We start from the raw sequence: 27,205 nt of genomic DNA, 5'->3' as shown, positions 1-27,205 counted from the left end.
TCAGAAACAATATCACATATTTATTTTTACATTCCACTTCCAAAGAAGGACATTGTTGTATGCAGTAACATTGAAAAGATTAGGACCATGTAGTGTTTTGTCATCGGGTGCTAAATTGTGTACGTCAATAGATAGAAACACAGACTTGAGCATTAATCAAAGCAATTGTCATGTCGTCAAACAGAGAAACAACACATAAGATACAAAAATGTCTATATCACCATGAATATACTGCATATAGTAACATGGATTACTTCAGATACAACTGAGGGAACAACTAGAAGGAGTTTAGCATTAAAAGATGGTTACATGCCCAAACTGAAAAAAGAGTCCAAACTGTAACAAGCATGTATTTTTTTGTGACAGTACATATGATATTGTATTATTTCATGGCATTGTATTTGTTTCATATTGTTTCGTATTGCATTATTGAATACTAACGTGACATAACAATGCAAAGTTTCACACAAGCCCAGGACAATGCAAACATAATGCAGTACAGTATGAGTATACATAGGAGTTACAGTACAGACTGACATGTTTCCTGATGTGATATTTTAGTGGTATGATTAAAAAAAAAAAATCGCAAAGGTGACTTGTGAGGACCTGTCGGCATTGTAATGCAAAGGCACATCAAAGTCTTTTAAAAGAGTCCTCTTTCTAAAGTTTTAACACACCAAACTGCATTTGAATCCTTTTCACTGGAAAGGTCCAAATCTAAGAAAAGTGGGAAAACATGAGCAATTAAAAATGTGTTGACAATAATTAAACAATGCTTGTATACCAATAATGTCGTTAATAAATGTTTTCCCCACAGAAACAATAATGTTGAATTCTAGGTCATTTCCTCCTTAAGTAGATGTGCTTGTATAAAAAGTAAATTGCAGAGATTGTGAGATGACATCAAAACCATACTTGCCAACTAATGGTTAAACCTCAGTGGACTTTCCAATGACTGCATTCTGAACCTGTGAGGGAGAGACAGTAATTTCCATCAAAACATGTGCAATAACATTAGATCCCAATCCAAGAACACATCCCACAACCCCAGGTTATTAGTCACAATGAGTCTAAAGTTGAACCCACACCTTGCAGGAAGTCAGCTCCTTGGAAATGAACAGTGGTTTTGGAGCAACCGGGGGAGGTTTTTTTGACGTGGGCCTGGTGGGACTAGTCTTAGGGTGTTCTGGTGCGTCTTCAGTTCGGTGGGCTATCTTTTCCTCCACGGTGACGGTGTTGTCAGCCTCACCTTCCAGGGTCGAGTGGCAGCTGACTCCAGAGCTGCTGAAGCCACTGACACTCTCTCCGGAGGACTCGGAGCTGTCCACTGGAACAACATGGAAACGTGCAGTTATATAGTCAGCGAATTCCATGGTCTGGTCCACAGTTGAATTACTATTCGGGATTCTTGGCAATGATTTCGAATGCACAATGTTTGGAGTATCAACTGGGAAGTGTGACAGTTAATCATTGAGGGATTCTGATGGGCCACAAAGAAGTGAAGGCGTGCAAGATATTCTTACCTCAAAACATTTCTAATATATTTTACATTACTTAACAGTGTCACATACTTATGCAAATGCTATCATCTGCTTGGCAACATCATTCTGATCTAATTTGATGTGGGTTAGAGTTAAAATATCCTAACCCAAACAGGTTGTCTTTACAGTACATCCCCACACAGAACCAACAATGAGTATGAACTGCATTCTCAATGATCCCCAGTGAGGTCTGTGCACATTGGGGTGTAGCCAGTGATGAGGTAGTGTCCCAAAACACAGATTTGTATTCAATCCCCTTTATAGTATAGGTCAAAGTTCAATGTTTCCCAATGGAACCGCCCTCACAGTGCACTCACTCAGTAGGTTTTGACTCCCACTTTCATGGTCCTGGTCATCTTCCTCCAGAACACCAGCGGGCACCCAGTACCCTCCGTGACCCGCTACACCCCTCCGTTCAGGCCCACACGGATACCCAGTGGAGGGCAGGGACCCTCTCCCAGAGGAGGAAGAGGACTGGCTGCCGGAAGACGATGTACTGCTCCTCGAGCCAATCGAGTCTGGACGCTGAACAGGAAACCCGCCCTGCAACCCAGCCGCCCCTGAGGAGACCAACGCCTTGGATTCTGGGAGGACGGCATGAGATCAAGTTAAAGAGAGATGGAATGAGACAAGAAAACACAAAGAAGTAAGTCACAAGTACAACCTGACAATTTGTATGTACAAATTCTTAGTGAGGCTCATGCTGTCTTGAAGCCAGCATTCAACCCCCCCCCCTTTCCTTAACTCCACGAATAATCTGATATGCCGTATCTGAAATAAAACGACCCGATTGTCTCACAACAAGAACTATTTTATTATTTTGTATACATTAAGTTGAAATGATATAAGACGCTCACTGAATTCCATTTATGCTATCGGGCATAACTCAACTGGAAAAATTCCTACCTCGTCCAATCAGAGCAGAGTTGACGGCCCTATTGTTGATTGCAGCGTCGCTCGGCTGGATATCCATGAAGGGCTTGCACCCAATACCCATGAATACCCTTTCCTGCATACGGACCTCTGGAAATATAAAGGGATGATATGGCCATCAACAAAACAAAGTTGCACAAATAATTGTGCAATAATTGTATAACTTCAACAACAGAAATTCTGGAGTGTGGATCTGGTAAAGGTAGGGTTTCCACCTTAGATTAGTGTGTGTGTGTGTGGGCGGGGGTGGTGGTAAGTAAGCTTTCGTATTCCTGCTACCAATCTAGTAAAAGTATACACATGGCCAATCTTCAGTATGTTTTAGGCTACCACTCAAAATTGGATGTATGAACATAAGAAAAAGAAGAAACTAGAATAGCAGTAGAAGGAAATTCCAAATGAAGTTATATTTGAAATTATGAAATTCAAATTTAGAAACACATTTTCACAAAAACGGGACAATTCATGTCCCGGAAAAACTGGGACAGGTGACAACCCAAGGTACAGGAAGACTAGCCTACTAACTTGAATGGTGCTGTACAAGGATGTAGACCACTGCAAACTGTGTGCGTGGCACATTTCCATTCCATTGTAAACATAATTAGGAACAATTATTTATCTATCGATTCCTCATGCATCCAGAGGTATTTGATTGTCTGGCCAAGGAATTCCTCCAATGAACTCTGACCTCTGTTGTGTACAGCCTGCTCCCAGAGTATGCGCTCTAGGTCCTTGGCCCAGGCCTCTTTGACCTCCCTGTTGTTGGCCTGGAGGCTGTAGGTGTCCTGGGTCTTCCTCCTCCGGAACCAGATCTCGAAACACAGACCGCTGTCCCCAGAATTGTGAGTCATTCCAATGTCAGAGGTCTGTCGATGAAGAAATCAAATTTATAAATCTAGCATTGTGCAAAAAGTTATAAGGAAGGAAGTGATACATACTACAGGGGAATCATATGACTGAGTGGTTAGGGAATCGGGCTAGTAATCAGAAGGTTGTTAGTTCGATTCCCGGCTATGCCAACCAAATGACGTTGTGTCTTTGGGCAAGGCACTTCACCCTACTTGCCTCGGGTGAATGTCCCTGTACTTACTGTAAGTCGCTCTGGAGAAGAGCGTCTGCTAAATGACTAAAATGTAAATACTTCAGTACGTACACTGACAGATATTCACCACATTCCCTTTTCAGCCCATATTATGTATATATAGGGGGAGTCAGGTGACTGAGCGGTTAGGGAAGCGGGCTTGTAATCAGAAGGTTGCCAGTTCGATTCCCGGCCGTGCCAGATGACGTTGTGTCCTTGGGCAAGGCACTTCACCCTACTTGCCTCGGGGGAATGTCCCTGTACTTACTGTAAGTCGCTCTGGATAAGAGCGTCTGCTAAATGACTAAATGTAAATGTAAATATATATTATAAGTATCACAACATCCCTTTCAGACCACTTCCTTGACCACTGTTTAGCTGTATGTGAACACTGGCCTGGGTTCCTTTTAATGACACACCAGGAGGTGTGCAATGACCCTACTGTATGTATGGCATACAGTAAATAAGCATATATATCACTACTTTGTATTCATTTCCCTTCATAGAAGTCAAAGTTCAATGTTTCCCAATGGAACCACCCTCACAGTGCACTTGGGAGAAGTAATGTTTGGATTTATTCATGGGTGTACCTTGAAGGACTGTTTGTATATGTACATGTCATTTCCCACGTCTGTCTTCTTGGTCTTGCTGAAGAGAATGAGGTCCTGGAACAGGAATATGTGGCGGAAACACTTCTTCTTCCTGAAGGAAACCAGGAACTCATCCTGGCGAATCAACTGCCCCTGCTCCTTCAAGTTGACCTATAGGAGAAAAGGAAAGGCCAAGCCTCAGGTTGCCTTTTTCGCATACACTTTCAAAAACCCAGATTGAAATGTATTCTGGAACAAACTTTGAACTAGAGCTCTTATTCAAACTCAACTTGCATTCTTCATCTGACCTTGATAACCTCCAGTCTACTAGTGTTCTGACCCTCTACAGGGTAAGAATGTCATTTCTGTGGTTGACTAAGATAAATTAGCAATCTGCATATTTTCACTTTGGACAACAGCTTTGAAAATGTGTTAGATTAAAACACTGATAATGAATAGTTCTGTAAAATATCTAAAGACTGTGCATCTTATTATTGCATTTAAATCAACAACCTAACACTGACTGTCAAGTAACTGTCACACAAACTCTTATAAGACATTACATAATATAAAAAATTATCACAAACATTCCATAACAAATTGTCATGTATCGCCTCAATCTACAATCCAATTGACAGAATAATTCAAGTTTGCACAAGACAGAGATATGCTTCCACATTGTGTTCTCCCAAAACTTGAGCAAGTTCTCAGGAACATGGTTTCCTGCAAACTTGCAAAAAAAAAACATGTACCGGTATACAATTCCTGTATCTACAGTAATGCAGTACAATTCCTTAGAAAACCTCTATTCAACCCTTCACTCACATCACAGTCCTGAATGTCATCCATGGCCAGCAGGTTGTTGCCGTGGCGGAGCTGGAACTGAATGACCTCCAGGGCAGCTTGGACTTCGGGCATCTCGCGCGCTCTCTGCAGGCCACACTCCCTCACCATGTCCTGGAGCAGCAGGCTGTACTTGCTGATCCGCTGCACAGGCTTCAGCAGGTAGGAGGACACGTCCATCTTGTCTCCTAAGTGCAGCTGTTTTTGCTGGTGGCAAGAATTGGACAATATATTGCTTGATGTGGAGAAAGTTGGTACACATTCAATACAGTATTAAAAGACACGAAAACAAGAAGGTTCTTCTGAAGTCAGATTGGATTTCTAATTAGAGTATTTTTGATTTGTATGCATGTGAATTATAAGGTGGGAAGATTCACACGTACAGTAAGTAAAAGCTAATGTGTTGTTCTGTACTTGTGGGCCCCAATAATGTAACTTACATAAACAGGAAACAGATGGCTCTAGGACTAGTGATAAGCCAATACAATTACTTTAAAATAATATAGATATCAATATTTTCCTTAGAATGTGTGCTATAATGAGCCACTATTCACAAAATTGCATATGTTGAGTAATAATGACGATATACAGTATCATTTAGGTTATCTTTGAGTATTTCTGATTCCGTAAGTAAAAGTTACTGTGATGGGGTGAAGTCATGATACAGAAAGGAGAGACAGAAGGCCAGAGGGAAGAGTCAGACGGACAGACAATAAGAGACAGACACACTGAAGAACAGATCGACTGTCAAGAGAGTTGATTCAATCAGGAGTGAGACCAAGGAGTGAGCAGGTAGTTAGGGTGAGGGAGAGAGAGAGAAAGAGAAACAGAGGGAGATTCTCACCTTGAAGAAGCCGTTGACGTGGCTGATGAGCAGGCTGTCTGACTGAGGTTTGTTTTTACTGTAGAGGGCATACAAGCCAAAACTCTCTCTCTACACAGGAAACAAAATATAGACAGTCATGTCTATAGTCATGTAGTCATGTTTGTGTTTTGTAGTTGATCGGCAACAAATCCACCTGAAAACCCGCTCTAAATGTATATGGTGGCACTTGGTGCTTTCCACAAAGCCTTGTACTGTACATGCAGGTGTAAAATATACCTCTCTTTTTGCCTATAGCCTGTAAAACCAGATGTAGAAATTTTTACATACTGACCCTGTTAAATAGACCAAAATTCTATTCTAACGATTTCTGAATCAATGTGCATCTTATTACTGTTGAGCTGTGATGTGATAGATGTCTTTCCATTTCAAAGCAAAGGCCTATGAGTAATACAGTTGCAGGAAAACGGGAGACGAGTTTGAATTTCCTTCAAAATTCCAAGGCTTTATGAAAACCATGTGTCTTCACATGGAATATACTCCATTCACATAGGTTGGAATTAAGATGCATATATCACATTACAAGTCTTGTGAATATATTCTAGGAATTTCCGCCAACAGTTGTATGCAAAAGTCCCTGAGCATTCAGACCTCCAGAATGAAGATCAACCACCCAAATATTATTGAAGTACTGAACAAAAAATGCTTTTAAGGGAACCCACATGTCTTAGAAAGCAGCGCCCTACTCTGAAGGGCTCATTCAGACAACCCTCCAGTTCCTTCAGGAAGTGATGTCGGTGGAAGTCGTGTAGCTTCTCCAGGTTGCCGAAGATGATCCCCCTCTGGCCTCTAAGATCCTGGGGGACGTCAGCCCGCTCCAGCTCTGGGAAGTAGTGCTCTCGAACGTAGCCCAGCGCTCTCACATACTCCCTCTCTGTCATCAGGAGCTCCTTCATGATCCTCTGCAACTTCCTTCCCAAACAGGAAATAAAGGAGTTTAAAAAATAAACAGAGAAAATAGAAGATTGGGTAGATGTACAGTTGTTTTTATTTGCTATTACTTGTGCTTAACACACACACGTTTTTTTTTTTTTGACTTGGCACCCACTTTTAGAGAAATGTTTATCTTGAAAAATGAATGCACGGAATTCGGAATTAGATACCATTCCAAATGAATGAAATAATCAATGAATGATTAATTAACCAACTTCTATTTGGTATTAGAATTTCCTGGAACGATATCAAGATAATAATTTTGTATTGCTTTTTTGATAACTGCTGAAAGGGGCCATTACTTACAGAACATTGCTGGCATTTTCCTCAGTATCAGGTCCAGAAAAGGGTAGCACTGACTGGGACTGGTCTTGAACAGGCTTCAGGGAGGACACTGAAGTCCCTTCACTGCAGCTACCCGTCCCTTCCCTGGCCTGCTCCGTGATCCCAGTTGACTCGCAACACGAGAAACTTGGTTGAAGGAAGATGTGAGGTTGTTGGGGAAGACAGAGTCCGTGTGAATGTGTTCTGAGCTGCCGATGGGCATGTTTTTCCGACAATGGAGAGGAAGCAGTGGTCACGCAAGACCCCTCGCTCAAAGAGCGCACCAAGGCTTCATGCCATCGAAAAGGATCGCCCCAACCACTGGGATGCACTCTCCTGAGATCCACCTCGCTACTGTGCTCTCGTACTTTCCTCACTTTTCTTTCCGGGCAACTTCCGCCATTTTGGAGAGAAACTGACACAAGATTCCCTTCACTTCCGAGTGATTTAGGCAACTTAGGTGTTTGGGCTTCTTTGCTCCCTTGGGAATCAGGTTTGAAATTGAGGTTAAAGCAAGGAAGGTTTTCACTATCCCTTTGACTTGTGTCTCTGCTTGCTTCTGAAAGCCTTGAGGCATGGACCGCTGTGCGGGGGGAGCGGCAAACCTCCTCCCTCCTTCCCTCCGTCTCCTCTCCCTCCGACCCCCCAGCCCTCTCCTGAGGATAACCAGCTGTGGGTTGCTGCTTCTGGGTCTTAACAACGTCCCCCCTCTCCAGCCTCTCCACCAGACGCAGCCTGGATTCTTGGATCTGCGACCAGGCTACATTCCACACACTCATCCTCCTTGATCCCTCAGGGCGGACCGCTTTGGCTTTTACCGCCTGGAAGTGTTGGAGAGAAAACTTCCTGACGAACTGCTCTTCGTAGTTCTTTAGCGTACTTGGCCATGCCTTAGTGGAGTGGCACCCTGTCTCTAACAGCTCCAGATACTGTCTGCATTCCATGGCGAGGGCAGTGGCCTGGGGAGTCAAGGTGGGGAAAGAGAGAGTGAGTGAGAGAGAAACATAGGGACAGAAGGCGAGAACAGAGAGAATGTTAGACAGACAGACAGACAGACAGAGATCAAATATTAAGAGAGACAGACAAAGAGAGAGAGAATTTTTGAGAGGCAGACAGAAAGAGAGAGAATATTATAGACAGACAGAAATCATGTTGTGGGTGTATATTGGAATGAGATGTGGATTTTTTTCAGATAAAGGGATTCATGGATGTGGTGGTTGGGAGCTGAAGAGGAGCCCAGGGGTCAAAGTTGAGGTCAGTTCATTCACTTACATCATATCAAGGGATGACAAATTTGAACAATTAGAGTTTTTATTCCACAATTCATAATGAGGTGCCACAAACTCAAATGTCTTCTCTAAGTATGTGTTTGCTGACGGCCAACTGTATTGGCTGTAAAGAAGTCAAGGGGTGAATAGGAGAAAGGTAAAACAGACAAAAGGATGACAACAATAATGAAAGGTTCAGAATAGGAAAGCAAGATGGGATAAAGGATAAAAGAAGGAAGTGAAGGAAAGTGGACCTTTTCAACTCACCTGCTCACAAAAGCGATACAACTGTGCCAAATTCTCCAGCTCTGCGTGCTTTTGCTCCACTTGCAACATGAACCCGGACATATTGGATTTGAAGGTGTTAATCACTGTACGAAATACATCTGCTTCGGGGCTGGAGTCAGCGCTGCCGAGAATCATCTCTGCCTCCTCCACAAGTGTCAAGGCTTGCTGTTTTTTCTCCTTTGATGAATGTAAAAGACAATATGTTATTCACATGATTCACCTCCCAGTGCCCACTCTTTCCTTCTTTCAAAACCATCCGTAAATTATTCAACTTTATCAGAACATGCCTTCAAGTACTGTGGAAAGGTGGTGGAAATGTTTTGAAAGAATTGAATGTACCATGAAAACCTATTGTGATAAACATTGACAGCAAATAACAGTAGTCTGATAATAATAATCAAGGAGATATCCGATTATTTTAACGTTTCTCCAAAGGGTTTTCTTCACACTATCAAAGTCATCACCACAATGTCATTGTAAGGTAACAATAACATATTTTATAAAAAAAATATATATATATTTGTGAGTTCAATATCAAAACATGCCAAGCACATTCAAATGGTGTAATCAAATCTCAGATGCAATCAGATGGTGTATATGGGACCATAGGCGGAAATCCCGGGGGCGACAGGGGGGACACAACCCCCCCCCCACCCTGGTAAAAATATGATTTGTCCCCCCCAATAAATCACTGTAAACATAACTATGTAATTTCAATAATATGAATAATACGCAATGAAAGCGCTTTGCTGATTATGGACACAATAATTTTTTATGTGCTATGTGTTACAGCAGTAATTTTGGTGTCCCCTTCCGGAATTGCTCTTGAGAAAATGCCCCCCCCCAAAGTTGATAGCAGAGTTTCGCCACTGTATGGGTTTTACCTTTGCCTGTGAAAGGAAAGACTCGGCATGTTGTAGGGCCTTGTTCATGCTCTTCAGGTCACTGTCTGTGGAGTTGAATTCCTTCAGCCACTGCTCTCCTTCTTTGTCGAACCACACCTTGGCCTGAAAGGTGCAGAGGGATAGGCACATGCTGTGTCATGTTTGAGCTTGTGATATGTCTGACCAAGACAGGAAAGAGAGAATAACAACCTTCAAATCTAGAACCTCTCATGTAAAATAATTGCAGGAGGTATATGGTAAGGTTCTCTCTGCAAAGATTTTTTTTTTAATCAAACCTTATTTTCTTTTACTCTGCTTGTAGTGTGTTGCTTGTACAGCCATAAACCGACAGTCATTTTAACATGGTTTGTTGAAGATCACATCACCCAAATCCAAATAATACACATGGTTGGCAACAAAGGATAAGGCATTATACCATTATCAATACACTGCAATCAACTTCCATACATGTATTGCTGGCAAATCTTTTGCCAAATGGGACTGTCAAGTCCTCCATTCAGAAGTTCAGGGATGGTCAGTTCTCAACGTACCATGTTCAGTTTGCCTTCCGAGTCTCTAAGTCTGGACAGCAGGTCCAGGTGCTGCATGGACTGGTTGGACCTCATTACCAGGGTGTGGACTCTCTCCTCTACTTGGTTGTACAGCACTGTCGCAGACTCAATGGCATCCCTGTGAGAGGGTCACATAGATTTTGCATTGAATATGTTAAAATGACATAGCATTAAGTTAGCATTAAGTCATATATTAAGAGGGAGGATTGGCCTATTAGCATTAGCATTACACATAGTGAATGCAAACGTCAAATATGCGTCTACACTTTTTGAAATTGTGTTCTTCAGTTCTCTCCTCAAATTGTTGGTCAGCACATTTAGTTTGAATCAAATGTGTACTATTTGAGTCGCTTGAATGCAGTCATCTTCACATTGGCTTCACAGTGGTGTTATTGTCACCTACAGGTCAGGACTGGAACAGCAAGCCTTTGGAAAAGTGCAATGTTGGAATATCAAACCAGTACAATAAAAGACAAACCTATAGTCTTCTGATTGGGGGAATCGAAACTCCTCCCTCCTCATTTTTGCTAGAATAGATCCGCCTTCTCGCTGTAAAGCAACCAATCGGGCATCCTCTAGGACCTCTTTCATCGAAGTTTTCTGCTCCTGTATACACTGCTGCACATCCTGTGAGTTTAAATAAAAACTTTGATCAAATGTAACTTTGACAGAGATAATATGGTGATGTATTACTGGAGCATGATGCTACGACCACAAGTTTGTGTTTCAAAGGAAACATACCTGGGCAGTGTCCATTGTTTTGTGGTCTTCAATCTTATTTATGGCTTTCTGGAGCAAACAAGCTGCACCTTGCAAATCCGACAAGAAGGAAACCTGTTTCTGAAACACAAGAATGTAAACTTTAGCATTAAAAAAGGCAAAAGAAAACTAGACCTTCTCATACTAAACCTCTTGGTAGTGACTTATACATTATATCTAAGTGAAGAAAAGCTATTTGCATCATTACCATCAAACCAATGCATGTAGTGTACACAGATCACAGACTACATTATTGTCCCGCTGTTACCTATCCATTGGGTTGACCCACTTATTGATGAATACAGTATAATGCATTACTAGGGAGTCAGGTGGCTGAGCGGTTAGGGAAGCGGGATAGTAATCTGAAGGTTGCCAGTTCGATTCCCGGCCGTGTCAAATGACGTTGTGTCCTTGGGCAAGGCACTTCACCCTACTTGCCTCGGGGGAGAATGTCCCTGTACTTACTGTAAGTCGCTCTGGATAAGAGCGTCTGCTAAATGACTAAATGTAAATGTACTTTCATTTCAAGCACGGTCATTAAGTATTGCTGCTAGACTGCCCTGCCACACCTATCATACCAAGCCCAGGTCTTAGGCTGCAACACGTCACAGGAATGATGCACTTGACATAAGTAATCATTGAGTCATCGTTAATCGGTCTCTGATGCTCAGCATGAATGGATGGATGGAGGGAGAGTTCCACAGAAAAATAAACCCCTGTCAAATTGCCTAAGAAACTCTTCATAGTACTCTATGTGTGAGGTGTATTTCGCATTCAGGGTCATTTAATGACACACAAGTGTCATTAAGTGAAAAGAGAAGTTGCAAAAAACACCAATTATGAAGATTAAATACCTGATGAAACTGTAGCCAATCAGAATGGCTGTAGGGGAAGGTTCCTCCTAGGTCAGGGGTCAGCTGCTGTACCTCAACAGTCTTACTCAGGGCCTTTAGAGAGGTCACTATGTCCATCTTGATGGACAACATGAGTATGTGTGTGTGTAGGGAAAAATGGGGAGAGTGGTTAAAGTTAAGAGGGTTAAAAAAAATAGCAGTTAATACAATACACAGGAACTTGAAATTGGCATACCTATATCTAATCTCAAATCATCATTTGAAAATAGTTTGTGACACGGTAGATTGTCTCTCAAAAGTCAAAAGTTTCTGTTGCCCTGCTTGTCACTGTAGTGATCTTAACTATTGCTGCATTCAAGAACCAAAATGTATAGCATGGGTCCACAATGTTGACCAACTGACTCTGTATCTATTTCAAAATAATGACCTTTTTCTTTCACTTCTAATAGCATCTGTAAGGAGTGAAGTAAATAAAAAAAAACCCTGACCTGCAGTCCCGGGTGTCTCTCAGGCCGTGGTGAGGTGTCTTTGTCCACCAGCAGCAGTGCACTGTGGACCGCATGCAAAGCCTGCTCCTAGAGAAGTTCACCAACAGAAAGCAACATGTTTAACATGCATCTCTGAGATCACTCACGGTTGTAAATCCCCAAAGACTGTCATAACGCAGTACCGTCTTTATTTGAGCCCAAATTCAAGTACTTTGTGTTTGGAACCTCTCAACACCTTTTGACCTTGTTCTGACCTCTTTCTGTATCCGCTTTTACATTATTGAAACCTTTGAATATATTATTTTGATAAAAGGGAAAAAGCTAGGAAAACCTAGCCTGTCAGGGTAAAACAAAGTCGAATGGAAAATGGTGAAATATTTCAATGAGTGTGGACGGGAGTTCGATCATAGAGGGCCTGCTCCTCCTGCTTAAAGCCAGAAGAGGCGTCGAAGCTAAACATTCTGGTGTGCTAAACATCCTGTATTGACTTGCTTAATAGCGCACCCTGGTGGATTGCAAGATCACGCACAATGCAGGAACGTGAATGGCTTGACACCACCTACTGCGTTCACATTTTCTGAAAACTAATCATCCCTTTGACTTGTCCCTTTGACCTATGTGACACTCAATATTTTATCTAAGAATCTTGACAGTTGGTTTATTGTTTGACAGTTGGCATTGTGAGCCTTGTTTTTCTAACCTGGACCATCAGCAGAGCTTTGTAGAGAACGGAGGGAGGAGGCTTCTTTCTGGCATCAATTACCAGTGTCATTCCCAGGTCTCGTACCTCCTTCCTGGCGAGAAATACAGGGAATCTTGTTGAAGCACATTAAGACGTGCTTGTATCAATGAAGCAGCATGTTTGCTGAAGAAGGGTGTCATTTGAGTGCTTTTTGACGACCTCGCCGGTTGCTCACTTGTGTGGATGGACACACAAATGCAAACACACACACACACACACACAATTGTGAGTGTGTGTGTGTGTGTGTGTGTATGTGTGTGTGTGAGAGAGATGCTCTAAATAAGACATTGCCTGCCAATCATTTGGAAGCCATGCTTGCATACCAGACAATGGGCAGACAGTCTGGCAGCAGGCTATGTTATTGTCACTGTAGTTAGAATGTCTCTCAAGCAGGGGCACAAGAAGGCCAACATGTTTAACGAGCTGTCACCCTGAAAACCTGTCCATGACAAACTGAGCAAACATCTATCGGAGTCTATATAGGTTACACTATTCAGTATATAAAGATGTGGCTGCTCTTATATAGGTACTGGTCCCAGTCCCAGAGTTTTGTATAGATCGTTGTATAGCGGTCGTAAATGGGAAACAAATGATTAATAATTGCTAGAGGTTGACAATAAATCATGTTTAAAAACTGCAATACATAATCTGTTGAGGATATTTGATGACAGGTCATAGAGGATTGAAGAGGAGTAATTGTCTTCATGCTTTTGCTTGAAATGCAAGAGAAGCGTCAAATTAAAAGGTGGTAAACACTCTGAAACCAGGTTCCTCCTGTCCTCCAGCAAGTACCTGAGTTTCACTGCCCCCTTGTGGTGAATAAATAAACTAATAATCCAGTCCAAAAATGTAGCATGCTTTACCTGGGAATTGAGTGGAGGTAGAGTAGGAGTTTGCAGACCTCTGGGGCTGAAACTAGTTGAGATGACCAGCCAGTGCGGTCTCCATGGACTTCCACCACTGCCCTGCCTGTCTTGTCCCTGCTTCCTAGGGGGGTTAGGGGGTATGTAGAAATGAGCAGAGATCACACTTTCTCTGACTTTATGAGAATGTGCAATAATAAAATACATGGCCCAGTCATGTGCAATAATGTGGTGGTGAAGGGTAGTATCCACTCAAATCATTATACTTTGAGATTAAGCTTGTCCCTTATCTTTAGGCAACAATTAAATCACATTTAAGTTCATTTAAATGTTTTTATAAATGTTTAATGAATTACTGTGCGTGAATACACAACAAACACATTTCTACTGTTACAAGGAAATAACCTGGCACTACTTCTGCATTTTGATTCAGTAAGTTGACCAAACGATCACCAAGGTGATCATTGACATTAGGTTCTACCAATACATGACAGTGCTGTACCTGGTAGGCTGGTAAAGCCTAGTTGAAGCAGATCACTGATGCCTCTATAACAGGATTCCAGGGTGAAGGGAGAGGGCGATGCACCAGAGGGGTAAGAGGGAGGATGGATTGGTGCCGAGGAGTTGTCAGTCTTTGGGCTCTGCATTTTTGTCTCAAGGCCACCAGTGGTTGAAGGGGTCTGTGGTTCAGCTTTGCCAAGCAGGGAGTCTAGAGATGAAAAGAAAGTTGGCTGAGTTTTGACAGTGGACATCTGGGAGATAAACCCTTGATGAATCCTAATCCTGACCTCTATTTTTGAAATGCCTGTTTTCATGGTACTCAATGTTCACCTAGCAAGAACTCACTCACCAGAGAGATTGAACAATGATCAACAACATTGTCTTATTTTTCACGTATTTTTCACTGGCGGTAGCACCTAAAAACTGTGCTCCTGTATCTCAAGCTCCATGCAACCAAGTTGTGCTTAATCGTTGTGACCCAGATATCTCTCTATTGGTCAGGAGCTACAGCTCCAACAAGTGGTTTTCATTGAAAGGTTTTGTTTGGTTGAAAGGTTTCCCATTAAAATACATTACAGAATTCATATTAATTTCTTCACTGTAGCTAATGAGAGAGTGAACGTCCTGTCCAGTGACTATGACCTTTCAATTCTGGAAACAATTCAAACTAATGCAGCCATTACTCGAAATAGTTCCCTTTCATACGAACATGAACCTAACCGCCACAGCTGAGATATGAGTAGCTTTAAACATCTGACTTGCTCTCTGAAACAAACACTTTGAGGCCTGGTAAGCCTGTCTTTGATTTTGAACATTCTAATTGGCTTCTCGTTTAAAGCCAACAAAGGCTTGTCTGTTTTCCCTCTCCTCCCCAGTCTAACAGCCCATGACAAGCATGTCTTCAGACTGACCTGTAGAGTGCTCTTACAAGGGTGTAAGGGGACATAGGGAGGGGACTGGGAAGGAGAGTTCTCTCCTTACTCCCTGGCCCCTTGTCTCTTTACTTTACAGGAATGGCGTGTTTCCTCCGCAAGCTCAAAACTTCAAGTTAAGCGCTGCATGCTATGTCTTCATTCTTTCTCGCCGCTTGTCATGATGTGAATGAATCCATTCTACATGGCAGGCCAGACAGTGGATAAGCAATCCCCTGAGAAGCAATCTCATGTTTAAGCCTGATCTTTGCCCCCTGACCCGTGGTTCTAAAAAGCTCATGGCGACCTGTTGACCTGTGTCGCTGCACACTCCCTTCAGCTAGAGGAGTCAAGGTCGAGTATAAATCTCCCTTTTTATACAGAGTTGGGTTCAATGGCCCTTTGAAATGATCATGAATGCACATCCCAAGCAAGGGAGTTGGCTGGACTGACATATAACAACAGTACATACTGTGCATGATGACACTGTGTGGGAGTAATAAACAAGCCTCAGAACTGTGCAAAGAAACAAATGAAAAACACAATAAAAACTGTCTGGCAATAACATTTTGGTCATTATTCAGGACCGGCGAAAGAATGTCACGAGCTAACAGAATCTCCAAGCCACTAAGAACCATTTGAAAGTTTATGACGCATTTGACACTGTGCACATTGTATACAACACAGAGAGCATCGTGCACACTAACCTTTCTTAGGGGACTGACGTCTCTCCAGCTTTGGGGAAATCAGGCGGAAGCCTGGGCCTTTCTTACATTGCAGTACATGGACGCTGGGGATCAACTCAGGGCAGATGTCACTGTGGCTCCGATTGTTTAGTTTGTGGACCAGAGGATTCCCTTTGGGCGTTTCTGATACAGAAGACAGCGACCTGGGTTTGGCCTTGTTTTTGCCTGTGGGTTTCATCACTTCCACACTCCAACGTGGCTTGGAGCCCGCTTCGCTAGCACCTAAATTAGTCTGAGGAGGTGCTGGAGATAAGGTGGTTTTAAGTTCTGCTTGGTACAATGAGCGGTTTACTCGACAGTTCTGTTGTCCCCCATGGTTCTGTTTGTGTACCAGTACCAGAGATTCCTTCATACTTTTTTCTGGTTGGCAACCTGCTTCTGGTGTCTTGTGGTGAAGACTCTGAGATTCCACGAGACAATGTCCAAGAGACTCTTTGTCGTAGTTACAGAAGTCACCTTGCTCCCGACATGGGCCTACTGAATGCCCTTTGCCTTCATCCTCCCCCTCAGAAGGACTAATCTCCTCCAAAGCAGACAACAAGTCTACACTTCCTCTTTCAAAGGGAACAGGGTTAAGCAAAGCTGCCAGGTAGGAGTCCCTGTACCTGCACTTTATATCCTGGCCACCAGCTTCTTGCCCCAACTTTCTTTGACTGCATGGACTACAAGGCTCTGCTGAAAACCTGAGAGTTCGTCCACAGGGGATGCTGTGGCCTACTGGAACAGGGGGAGGGGGCCTGACTGGTTTGAACAGAGGGGTTGTGGGCTTTGTATTCCTCTCCAGTTTTGCCAAAGTCTCTTTTTCCTTGGCAAAATCGATCAGATCTACATAATCCCCCTCTATTTCGCGGAAGTTCCGGCTGTCCCAGGTATTGGGAGAAACCCAGCCCACGGGTTTGATTAGTGGTTTGGAGCGTACTTTGGGGGTGGGTTTATTTTGGCCCATGCCAATGTGCTTGGAGGTACCTTCCATAAGCCGTAAGGATACAGATATTCCATCCCTAGCTGGGATGGTTTTAAAGGCCAGGGTGGAAGCATCCGAGGCTGACATCTTTGCATTGAGTGGAGATTCCCGAATAACTGGTGGTGTGGTCGGCATGGTCTTGGGTTTGTCCAAAAACTCCGGAACAGCTACTTGCACCCACGGTACCTTCACCACCCCCTGCTCTGTAGACAGCAGACAGCGAGACAGTGGGGTACTGTGACGGCCATCGTTGACCTCCCTCAGCCAGTCCTCTGTGAAGATGCAGGGGTAAGAGGTCTCGGGGATGGGGGTCTCCTCCACCTCCCGACAGCCTTCCTCCAGGAGGCTCTTGAGGACGATGCGGGCAGCCTGGTCCCCGAATGGCTCCACCTGGAGGTAGAAATCTCCTGGTCGCAGTAGAAGGGGGTTGAGGGGAGCAAGCTGAATTACAGTCCTGTCGTGGAGACACAGGGGCCACCCTTCACAGCGGAACAGTACATCAGAGTAGGCAGCCTGGGAGGACGACAAGGAAGACGACATTCAGAAGAATGTCATTCTAAAAAAGACAGTATAATTGAGATCCAAGTTACAGTAGGTCTTGAATCCCAATACCAGACACTTTTCCACAGAGTTTTCACATGTGATATGAGAAGGGGACAGGCTTGAAAAAAATAAAGAAAAGGAAATGGATCCATAGATTGGTCTGAAATTACCTTTCTCGAGCTAGCCTGTGATGGCAACCCTGTGATAGCAACCCTAACCCTCACCATGGATTTTGAAGAGCTCCTTTTTTTCTTTTAAAAAGATAACATTTTACTAATTACCTGTCAGCTTACTTGCCTGTCTGGCTAAGAGACATTTGAATTTGAGAAACAAAACAGCTCATTCTACATTGTGTGACCTAAAATGCAAATTGCGTCGTCAGTCTTGAATGTCACTGCCATTTGGCGCCTTGTGCTGCTCAAAGGGCTATGTGATGTTTCTGTTAGTCCTACTATATATCGCTCTTTGAACATCCAACTGTGTTTTTTGTGGATATCGACGTGTGTTAGAATATACTTTGGATTTTTTTTCACGTGTTTATTTGTGTGTGTACGTGTGTTTGTGAGAGTAAAAGAGAGGGAGGATGCGTGTGTCTACTCACACATGCCGCCTGCTGCACGCTCTCAAGGAGGTGTTTGGCCGGGATCAGAAAGTCCAGCAGGCACTGCAGTGCATCGCCCTGGTAACGCTCCTCGATGGTGCGAAACAGCTGGCTGAGGACAGTGGGTGCTGTGGCCTCAAAGGGTGGGAAAAGGGCCGACAGGGCACTCTGGATGGTGGAGTCCAAGGATTCTGGGTTCTGTATTCCAATGGAAAGATAGTAGACAATAGTAATTCCTCAAAATAAAGTTATTGTAAGTGACATGATGAATAAAAAATTGTTCTTACACATTGTTTCATGGTTACTATAAATGGTTCACATGTTCTGTTAAGCAATGTCTTCCAAACCTAAACTCCTTCCTCATTTATTTTTAATGCAGTTTAAAAAAATCCAGAATTTGCACAGATTAAGATGTATCTATGTGTACGTGTGAGTCAATTCTCTGAGTGTCCATTTTGACTTTCACTAGCGTTGACAGCAACGCTTTATTTGAGCAACGTCTACAGAAACAGGGAACATTTAAAAAGATAAATACTTGGCAAAAGTGAATCCACAGGACAGATATTTTCCTTGGCCTTTACCCCTATCTCAGTGGAACTCAAAGTAATATCGTTTCAGTGTCAGCATTCTTCAACCCAAGATACATTGAAATTTGAAGTACAGTGTGAGTGGAATACTGGGTCACTGTAGACTCAAGTTAAAAATTCATATTCAGTTTAGATAACCCTTTTCAGACAAAAAAGCTGCCCCCAGAAAAAAAAATTCCGTCATTTAATTAGATTAAATATATTAATCTATTTGCCAAAAGTACGTGACGCAAAATAATAAACAGGTATTTTTTAAAAGAAAGGTTTTATTTAAGAATGCACTGATCTAAACCCTCTTTGGCATGTCTGGTTATGATTAACTGGAGTCTTCTGCAAGTCTGGAAGTGCTTGTTTCATGTGCGTCCAAGATACACCTAATTTAAGCTGGTACACTTCAAGCAGGCAAGGGTCAAGTTCTGACCTGATTCAAACGGACAAGTGTGAGAAGGAGAACAAAGAAACGTCCCTGTAGTCGGCAGATCTGCGTAAAAGGATACCGTTGTGCACTGGCGTCACACGTGGCGGTACTGTTGACTACTCACACACATCTGTTTTACATAGTCACAGCTTTAAGAGAAATGAGACTAATGTGAAATTTCCCTCTTTAAACTAATCTAGGGGACTAATACCCTGGAACTATATACAGCACACTTCTGAACGTTACTGTATTTGCTTTCAGCGGTGTGGTATTTACTATGTTTTTGCCCTGGTCTGAAAGCTTATTGTCCTGGGTTATCTACTGCACTGACTATATGCACTTTTGTCATTTTGGATGAAAGCATAAACGTAAATGTGTTTCCTTGTATTTTCTCAAGAAGTGCCATCAAAAGCCTGAAGAGAGACTCAAGTCCTGAAGAGAGATACAGTATTGTTTATGGAGTTAGTAAGCTGTACAACTGCACAAGAATACAAACTAATGAAAATCACTTTTCCCCTTCAGTTCATGATATAAGACCTATTATTGGGCCTGTGAATGCAGCTTTGGACCCTATGGTTCAGAACTATATGTTTTCTGTGTACGCTGATACCGTGCACACAAAGTTAACAGCTTGGGGCTGATCTAATACTTGATAGTATCAAGTAAATCTTTTTACCTGGATGCATTGGAAGCATACTTAGCATCAACGTTGGTTCACAGTTCCCTGTGCTGTTGATCTCTGACCCCCAAGTAACTGTTTTTAGCCGTTTCCTTATTTAGCTCCTCTGGCCTCTCTAAGGCCACAGACTTTTCAAGGATAAACAAACCGCAGACAGACTCAAAGACCTCACACAGAAATGTATGCTAACATACAGTATGTTTTGCTAACCTGTGCTAATGTGACCCACTAGGTGTTCTGTGCAATTTGAGACCATAGCATAATGGAACAGCATTAGCATTAGTTGTAGGCCTAGGGGGTGGTAGGTTTTACATGTTACATGTGGATTATTTACCAGCTGTAATTAGCTACATGAAAGATACTAGGATAATCTTCTTGTCCTTTAAACTTGAAATAGAGCTTTCTCAAAGGTCAATTGAGTTGTCCATTACCTGTACAGCATGCCAATGTGGATTAACCTTAGCCTCCTTGATGAATAACGGCTGCTTAAAAATGTAGTCTAAGCTATGTCAACAGGATAATGGTGCACAAAAAATAAAGCAATGCCATTAGGGTTGAACAACCTAACTGTCGATATTGACTAATTACCCTGAATCTTTGTGTCGGTTGGAGAGATTACATGTCCTCAGCAGAAAAGAATGCTTCCCTTTGCTAATTGTGCACATCTGTCACAATAGCTTAGGAAGAGGAGAAATACCTTGGTTGCTGAACTTCACATGTTACCTCATCACAGCTGTGAATGAGTGGGATAAGTAGTCATTTAGGAGTGTGCTTTACTGTATGTCATTTGAGATACTTTTTGATATAGACCTAAGGCCATATTTCATTTTGAAAAAACATTACTCAAATGTTATTACATTTCCCCTGTCTGAAAGCTTCATTTGGATTGAGGTTTAGATGAATATACATTTCGCAAACATGGCAAAGTCTTCTTTCTACAATCAAATTATTGTAAAATGAAGAGCATGTTTGGCACACTCATATAGGCTCTAAAACTCAATTGAATTGGTCAGGTCAGGCCAGCTAATCTCATGCTTGACATACTACCTAATGTTCTCACTGGTAAAAGTTCTCTTTCTAAAAGGCAGCACGGTTTAACTCTGACCTCTTACCCTGACCCGAACTTCCTCATGGGTGGCTTGGCTGGCCACAGCCTCATGAGTAAGAGATCCCCTCGAGATACAGTAAACATAGCTGCACAGCTGGACCCAGTTCAGACTGTCTCGCTGGCCAAGTGGAGTGAGTGGTGTGGGATGGAGGCAAGCGTGGTGAGTCCTTTTTGGATCCCATTTCTTTTGACAGACTGCCAGACAGCATTGCAAAGCAGGCCAGGGCCATGTGCAGGTCAGCACTGGCTCCTTCCCGGAGAGAACATGTTTGTGTTTGATGGCAAACATTGTATTTTGCCATCAAGAAACCGTCTCTGATGGATGTAGATAGAGGCTCTTTCGGCCTCTGACCACCAGCAACGCGTTGTTGTGGAACGGCTTTCACCAGACTACATTTTGTAATTTGCCTGCTTTTCATGAATGACTTCCCTCTCCACTGAAAGGTTTTCGGGTTTACATTTCTTCGGCCAACTCCCATTATAATCTAAAGACACCATCATCTTCCTACATCCTCTTGACAACATATTACTGCACTCAACCATATCAATTTAACACGCACCCATTTCCTTGCATTAAAGCAGGGGCAAATAACACCAGAACTCATTTTCCATTTACAGAGATCCAGTAGGAAGGGTTCAACCAATCTTGAACCCAGAGGAATTATCTTGCTTTACATACACAGTAGAACTAGGGCCCGTGTCCAGCTGACAGGCCCATTTCCCTGCCGCCCACCCTGCCTGCCCACTCAAGCAAGCCTGCGGTGTGGGACAGGGGGTTTCCCTTGGCTCAGCTATTGTCCTGAGCAGCCAGGGGGTTCGACCCTATTCAACAAGCGCTTTGCCTCCGAAAAGCCCTCAGTCGTTAACAAAGGTTATTGTTTGACATGGACTGACATGGAGGTGACTGGTCTGTGGCATCTGTCATAATGGTTTTGGTCTTTGTCCCGTCTGGCCAAAAGATGTCCCTTGGCCATTTTCACTGCAATGAACACTAAGGAGTTAATTATAGTCTTTTCTCTTATTCTCTCTTGGTTCTATATTGCCTTGGGTACTGGTGAACAAAGGAGGCCTCTTGTGGATTTAAACAAACTGTCAGGTGGATGTGGCGCTGCCCGATGACTGACATTTTAAAAGGCACCAGCGGCAGCAAGGTCAATGGCTTAAATGAGCAAGATAATTACAGATGGGATTATTATGGGATTGTCATTGCCAGTTCTCTTTGTGTAATGACAAGCGTAGAGGCTGTACAGATGTGTCTTTTCAAACTTGTTCAAATCTTTTCTTCAATTAGAGTTGAAGAATGCAGGGTCAATATCCCCTTTGGGCCAAAGAGCCCAACATGTCTCCAGTATTTTACCTGAGAGTAGAAGTGTAGGTTCTGAGAGTTCATAGAAAGAGAGAGTCAGCAGTGACCGAGTAGTAAACTGTGGTGAGTCATTTGTCCAAGCCGACAAGTAAAAGCCTCATGCAGACGTCGCGTCAGCAACCTGAGGACACCACCACATAGTTTTGTCTGTGTGGACAGAGTGGGGCAGACAACACGTCTTTCCCCAAAACACTCATATCAGATATCCTGTCAGAGGAAGGCGCAGTAGACAAATGATTGGGTCACATTTACATTAAGTCATTTCAGGTAATGGAAGCTTGAGGACAGAACATTTGAATTCATGAAATGATCTGTGTCGTCATAGTTCATTCAAGAGGTTTGATTCTTTTTATAATGAAATACCTTTTTGGGGGGTAAATGCAAAGGTTAATTATTTCAGGTAAAAAAGTATTTCCAGACCCTTAGTGTGACAACAATATATATATTCCCTGTTCCCACACTTTCTCGCGCCTTCCCTTTTACTCCCCCCTTCTTCCCCTCTTTCTTCAGGAGCAGCAGTCTCTGTTGCTTGGTGGGACAGTACTGTCTTTGTCTGGGACACCCTTGTAAAACTCTGCTCGGGCCTTTAGCAAAGGGGCACACAATTGAACTAAGCCATGTTAAATCCTCTCCAACACTACCCGCCCAATAAAAATGGTCCCCAAGACAAAGCCTCTGCATTGGTTCATTTATCTGTGCGTCCTTTTGGCTTGTACTAGTATGCGCATGCTTACTGCAAGTGGATTTGGTCAAACTCATGTGCTATGGGTTTTAATGGCCCTGTATAACTCAGACTGTGTTAGTGAAGTTAAGAGGCCATGTAAACACTGTATCTGGTTTCTGGTGTTGAGTTGCCTTGGTTGAAAGTAAGTCAGTAAAGTAAGTAAGAATTAAATGCAGGTCTTCGTGAGTGAGCTGAGATTGGAGCTTAAAAACAAAGAAGGGGTCTGCATTAAGGCCGAATTCCTCATTTAATTTGATTTTGATTTCATGAATGGAGAGGCATCTGGCTAACTATACACACAGCACAGCACAGTCTAATGCTATAAGTTATGGAGAATGTTCAGATGGTTACCATAGAGTAAATGACAAACATACAATAACTACAGTACACAGTTGTAAATTTACCACACAGTTTCAATCTTGGTAGGAACTGCTGAAGCTTAAAAAACATGTTAATACTGTACTGAAGACATTTTGTCAGTGAGAAATATGCCAGTTATTTATGCAACAACTTCAGGAACAACGAGTTGAGTGTAATAAAATGGCTCCATAAACCATCACTGTCACATTTGTATGAAGAAAAGATGGACTTGTGGTTGTCTGTTACATCTGTGTCCTGGCATATATACCACAAACACCATTTGGTGGAAAAATAAAATACTTTAAATGACTTTTATTTTGTATATGGTTTATAATGTATACATCCTATTGATGTAAAGATATCTGAAAACACTCGATCAAAGTTGATAAAAAGAAAATTATAAATGATACACCAAGAATGCAATTATTAAAACCATCATTAAAGCCTTAAATGAGGATATTGACATTTGACTATTCAGATTGGGCCCATTTTTGCCAAGAGCACAATGCCCATTGCTATGGCATTATCAAGACGGAGCTGTAAAACACCCAACCTGGCAACCCCCCCCCCCCCCCCCCACCACCACCAGCACCTCCCCCTCCACCCACCCATCCCAAGCAGGCAGCTTTTAGGTAAATATATTTATCATCCAAATTTCTTTTCCCTCTCTTTGTATGCTTCCAAAAGCTGAATACTGACGACCCACAAAGCACAACAATCTCATTTCAGCATCTCTCTCCAACTCACTTCCTACAGCTTGCTTCCTTGGCAGAACATTTGGAAATTATTTCAAAATATGTGTGTGTTTTGTTATAGTTTCCTTAGGGGGGGGGGAGGCAGAAGTAAGTAATAGCTAGCGATGTCGTGGTCAACAGGTTAAATAGGCTAAGTAATACTCAACTCATAGAATACTGTAGGATGAGTTTAATGGTTTCATGTTTGTAAAAGCTGGGAAGTGAAGATACCAGTGGAATTTATTGTGACTGGAATTGACAGTTGTTGCTCTCCCTTGGCTGTAGCTGCGAAGTTCTTCTGGAGGCAAAACAAGTACACAGCTCCAAACAGAAGAGGGGTTGTGGAGCGCATGTGGCATAAACAGCTGTAGAATCACACAACACGACGAGACAGGATACGGTGGAATGTGAATGTAAAAGTTCAACTGAAAGTTGACAATTCCAAGGCTTTCACTTAACCCTTAACCAAGTATACAAGCTGAAGGTGACATGTTGGCTTTTACATTTCGTCTGAGAAATGTCAAATACTCTGAAAAAAGACTTTGACGGAAACCAAAAACCACACAGATTTTTGTTTGGTGAAAAATATATCATAGTACCTACATACCAGTAGCGTAGCCACGAGGGGGCCCGGGGAGGCCTAGGCCCCCTCATTTACATGTCTGGCAGCCTCAGATTTCAGATAAAAAATTAAAAAAAATCCTTGGTACAAGGAAATCACCCATCTCTGGACAATATTCACAATAATTCTTCTTTTTTTCCGAATTTCAATTCTGGAAAATGTAAGAGCCACATGGGCACTGAAATGCTGCCAATAATACAATTTTTCTGTTTTTAAAAAGACATTACAGAAACTCTCTCAAGTTCATTCCACTTTTGTGATCCAAAGACAACAAACACTCCAACAATAAATACACCACTGTTATGAAACCAGAACTCTCACTCCCATCCAAGTCTGAGGTGTATTCATCTTCAAAAACATCTCAGTCTGCAGATGTCTGTAATAATCCAGTATTTTACGAAAATCACACCCACGTGTAAGATACTGGTATTTACACAGCAACCAGATAGAAACATGGGAATCCTGCTAACTCGCTGAGCACAGCAGTGGGTGTAGAAGCGTTATCTGGTTGCCAAAACGGTACACAGACGCTGGTATTGTAAAGAGATTGGGAGGACTCTTCATTAACTGCTCATCAGGATGTGGATGACTCGCACATGGCTGTTTAGAGAGTTACAGCTGTAGCCCCGCCGGACAAATCACAGTCAACATGTCCGCTGGCCAAGCAACATCTGGATAGTATCAAACAGTGCATGTTTTATTATTTTTTACAACAGTTTTAGCCCCCTGTGAACAGGTCTGTCATTGAGTTTGAGATTGAACCTATTGCATTGAATGGTCGATGATTCGTTCTGCTACACCATGTCAAGTTAAACACAAGCACTGAAGTGCCTTAAATTGTCCTTTGTTAATTCAAAAACTGAAAGTTTGGGAATCAATGACTTGAGTCAATGTTGTGCTATTCATACCTACAGTAAAATAGGTAACCAGTACACATAATGGCTTACTATCCAGCAATTGAAGGTTTTTTTGCTTCAAAACTGAAATCAGGCTACCAACCGTAGAGTAATCTAATAATTTGGACAGATAGGATAACAACTTTAGATCAGGGGGTGGGATTCGAAGATAACGTCCGTCATACTGTAAGAACAAAGCAGCTATTGAAAACAACATCCCAGGGAAGGCTTGAGGAGTAACACCTGTTAGCAGTGTGTCTATGCCTGGACAGTAAATGTAAGCAACAAATCAACACAATTTGAAGTTAAAAGCTAAAGTTAAGGAACAACACAAAACAAAAGAAAAATCATGTATCACAGATTGAACATGCTTGGTATCAGAAATTCTGTGGTGGAAACCACAGGTCTCTCATGGTAGAGTTTAGCCTGGGGTGCCCATCCAACCTGAAGTGCAGCCAATGAGGCGGATTAAATGAGAAGGATTTCACTCTGCAGATATTATATGAACTTGTTTCAACAGTCTCCTCAACAACATTTTATGACTCCAACCACAACAAAAAACGTCTCAATAAAAGTTGGAGATCCTTCAAAAACACTTCCATGTAACTAGCTACCATTGTGAGCAGAATTAGTGCCTCCAAATTTAAAGATCTTTGTGAGTGTAAAACATTTAGTGAACAGCTCACTGAGCTGTGGAGCACTCAGTCGTAGTATATGTACAGAAAAACACCCCCACTTGCCCAAGAATGTGTGAAATCCACATGAATTCAATTCTAATCAAAAGGCTGCCATGTTGCCAACAAAACAAAAGACAGTGCTGCAGCTTCTCTCTTTGGCAAAATATGATTGGAATCCTTGAGTGTCATGGGATGTTGTGTTGAAAAACTGAACGTGGGCTCTAAACAATGCATTACCTTGTGTATGGACAGTAAAATGTTGTGAAACTAAAAAGATGTCCACAAGAAAATCATATTTTCCACTTTTACTTACTTTTACCACACCATACAACCCAGTACTGTCGCCTTATAAACTTCCAAACACTGTAGCTGGTGCCTTGCTAATGTCAGCTGGTTCTACAGATTCCCAACTTTTTGGAGATACTGTAATGTATTTTAAATCAAAATACACTTTTAGAACACATTTAATTCATGGCTAACTGATGAAGCCACATTCAACACTACTGCTTGTCCAGACATGCAGTTTGTTTAGGGGAGTACTTTAAATCCCAGACCTGGCTGAAATGTCATCCACAGAACAATACCTCACAACAACCACAACTCAAAAGTCACCAAAAGTACATTTACCATCTTTCCTGGCGCTTCTCTTCTACCCTGCCAAAAGCTTGGTCATGTTAATCCTTGTTATCCTGTCAGGCTAAATTCCCTCGAATTTACAGAAGGAAAAGTTTTCTTCCCATGCTCTCTCAGTTAACGTCCAAGTTCCTGCCACCAGTGAGCGCACGTCCAAATGACAGAGGGTTCAGAAGGAGGGTTATGGTAGGAGATGTGGTAGTTCCCATTCTTGGGCCACTTTCTGAAAGTTTGTGCCGAGTTGAGCTCAGGAGAGTTTTGTCAAGCTTCCTGCTGCTTCTCTCACTAC

At 42.4% G+C, this 27,205-nt stretch overlaps 1 protein-coding gene across 3 annotated transcripts; it reads right to left on the bottom strand.

Annotated features, from left to right (window-relative positions):
* quo (quattro) lies at nucleotides 1-27,205 on the bottom strand. 3 transcript variants are annotated; one of them, XM_062458042.1, is made up of 24 exons: nucleotides 26,911-27,205; nucleotides 18,113-18,310; nucleotides 15,966-17,481; nucleotides 14,349-14,555; nucleotides 13,847-13,970; nucleotides 12,942-13,035; nucleotides 12,242-12,328; nucleotides 11,754-11,870; nucleotides 10,882-10,980; nucleotides 10,619-10,767; nucleotides 10,120-10,258; nucleotides 9,569-9,691; nucleotides 8,664-8,861; nucleotides 7,111-8,087; nucleotides 6,534-6,783; nucleotides 5,833-5,922; nucleotides 4,971-5,195; nucleotides 4,146-4,316; nucleotides 3,163-3,340; nucleotides 2,448-2,564; nucleotides 1,859-2,125; nucleotides 1,089-1,327; nucleotides 916-968; nucleotides 1-717 (listed from the first exon to the last, which is right to left on the bottom strand). In XM_062458042.1, the coding sequence occupies exons 1-23, from the start codon at nucleotides 26,911-26,913 to the stop codon at nucleotides 930-932; spliced, it is 5,607 nt and encodes a 1,868-aa protein (XP_062314026.1). In that variant the 5' UTR covers nucleotides 26,914-27,205; the 3' UTR covers nucleotides 1-717; nucleotides 916-929. The 3 variants fall into 3 exon arrangements, with proteins under 3 accessions (XP_062314026.1, XP_062314018.1, XP_062314030.1); XM_062458034.1 differs by having other exon boundaries at nucleotides 920-968; XM_062458046.1 differs by having other exon boundaries at nucleotides 920-968; nucleotides 8,664-8,858.

This window comes from Osmerus eperlanus, chromosome 1 (assembly GCF_963692335.1).
Source record: "Osmerus eperlanus chromosome 1, fOsmEpe2.1, whole genome shotgun sequence".
Lineage (NCBI taxonomy): Eukaryota > Metazoa > Chordata > Actinopteri > Osmeriformes > Osmeridae > Osmerus > Osmerus eperlanus.
The sequence above is the reverse complement of the archived record's forward strand: the minus strand, read 5'-3'. Positions and strand labels throughout refer to the sequence as shown.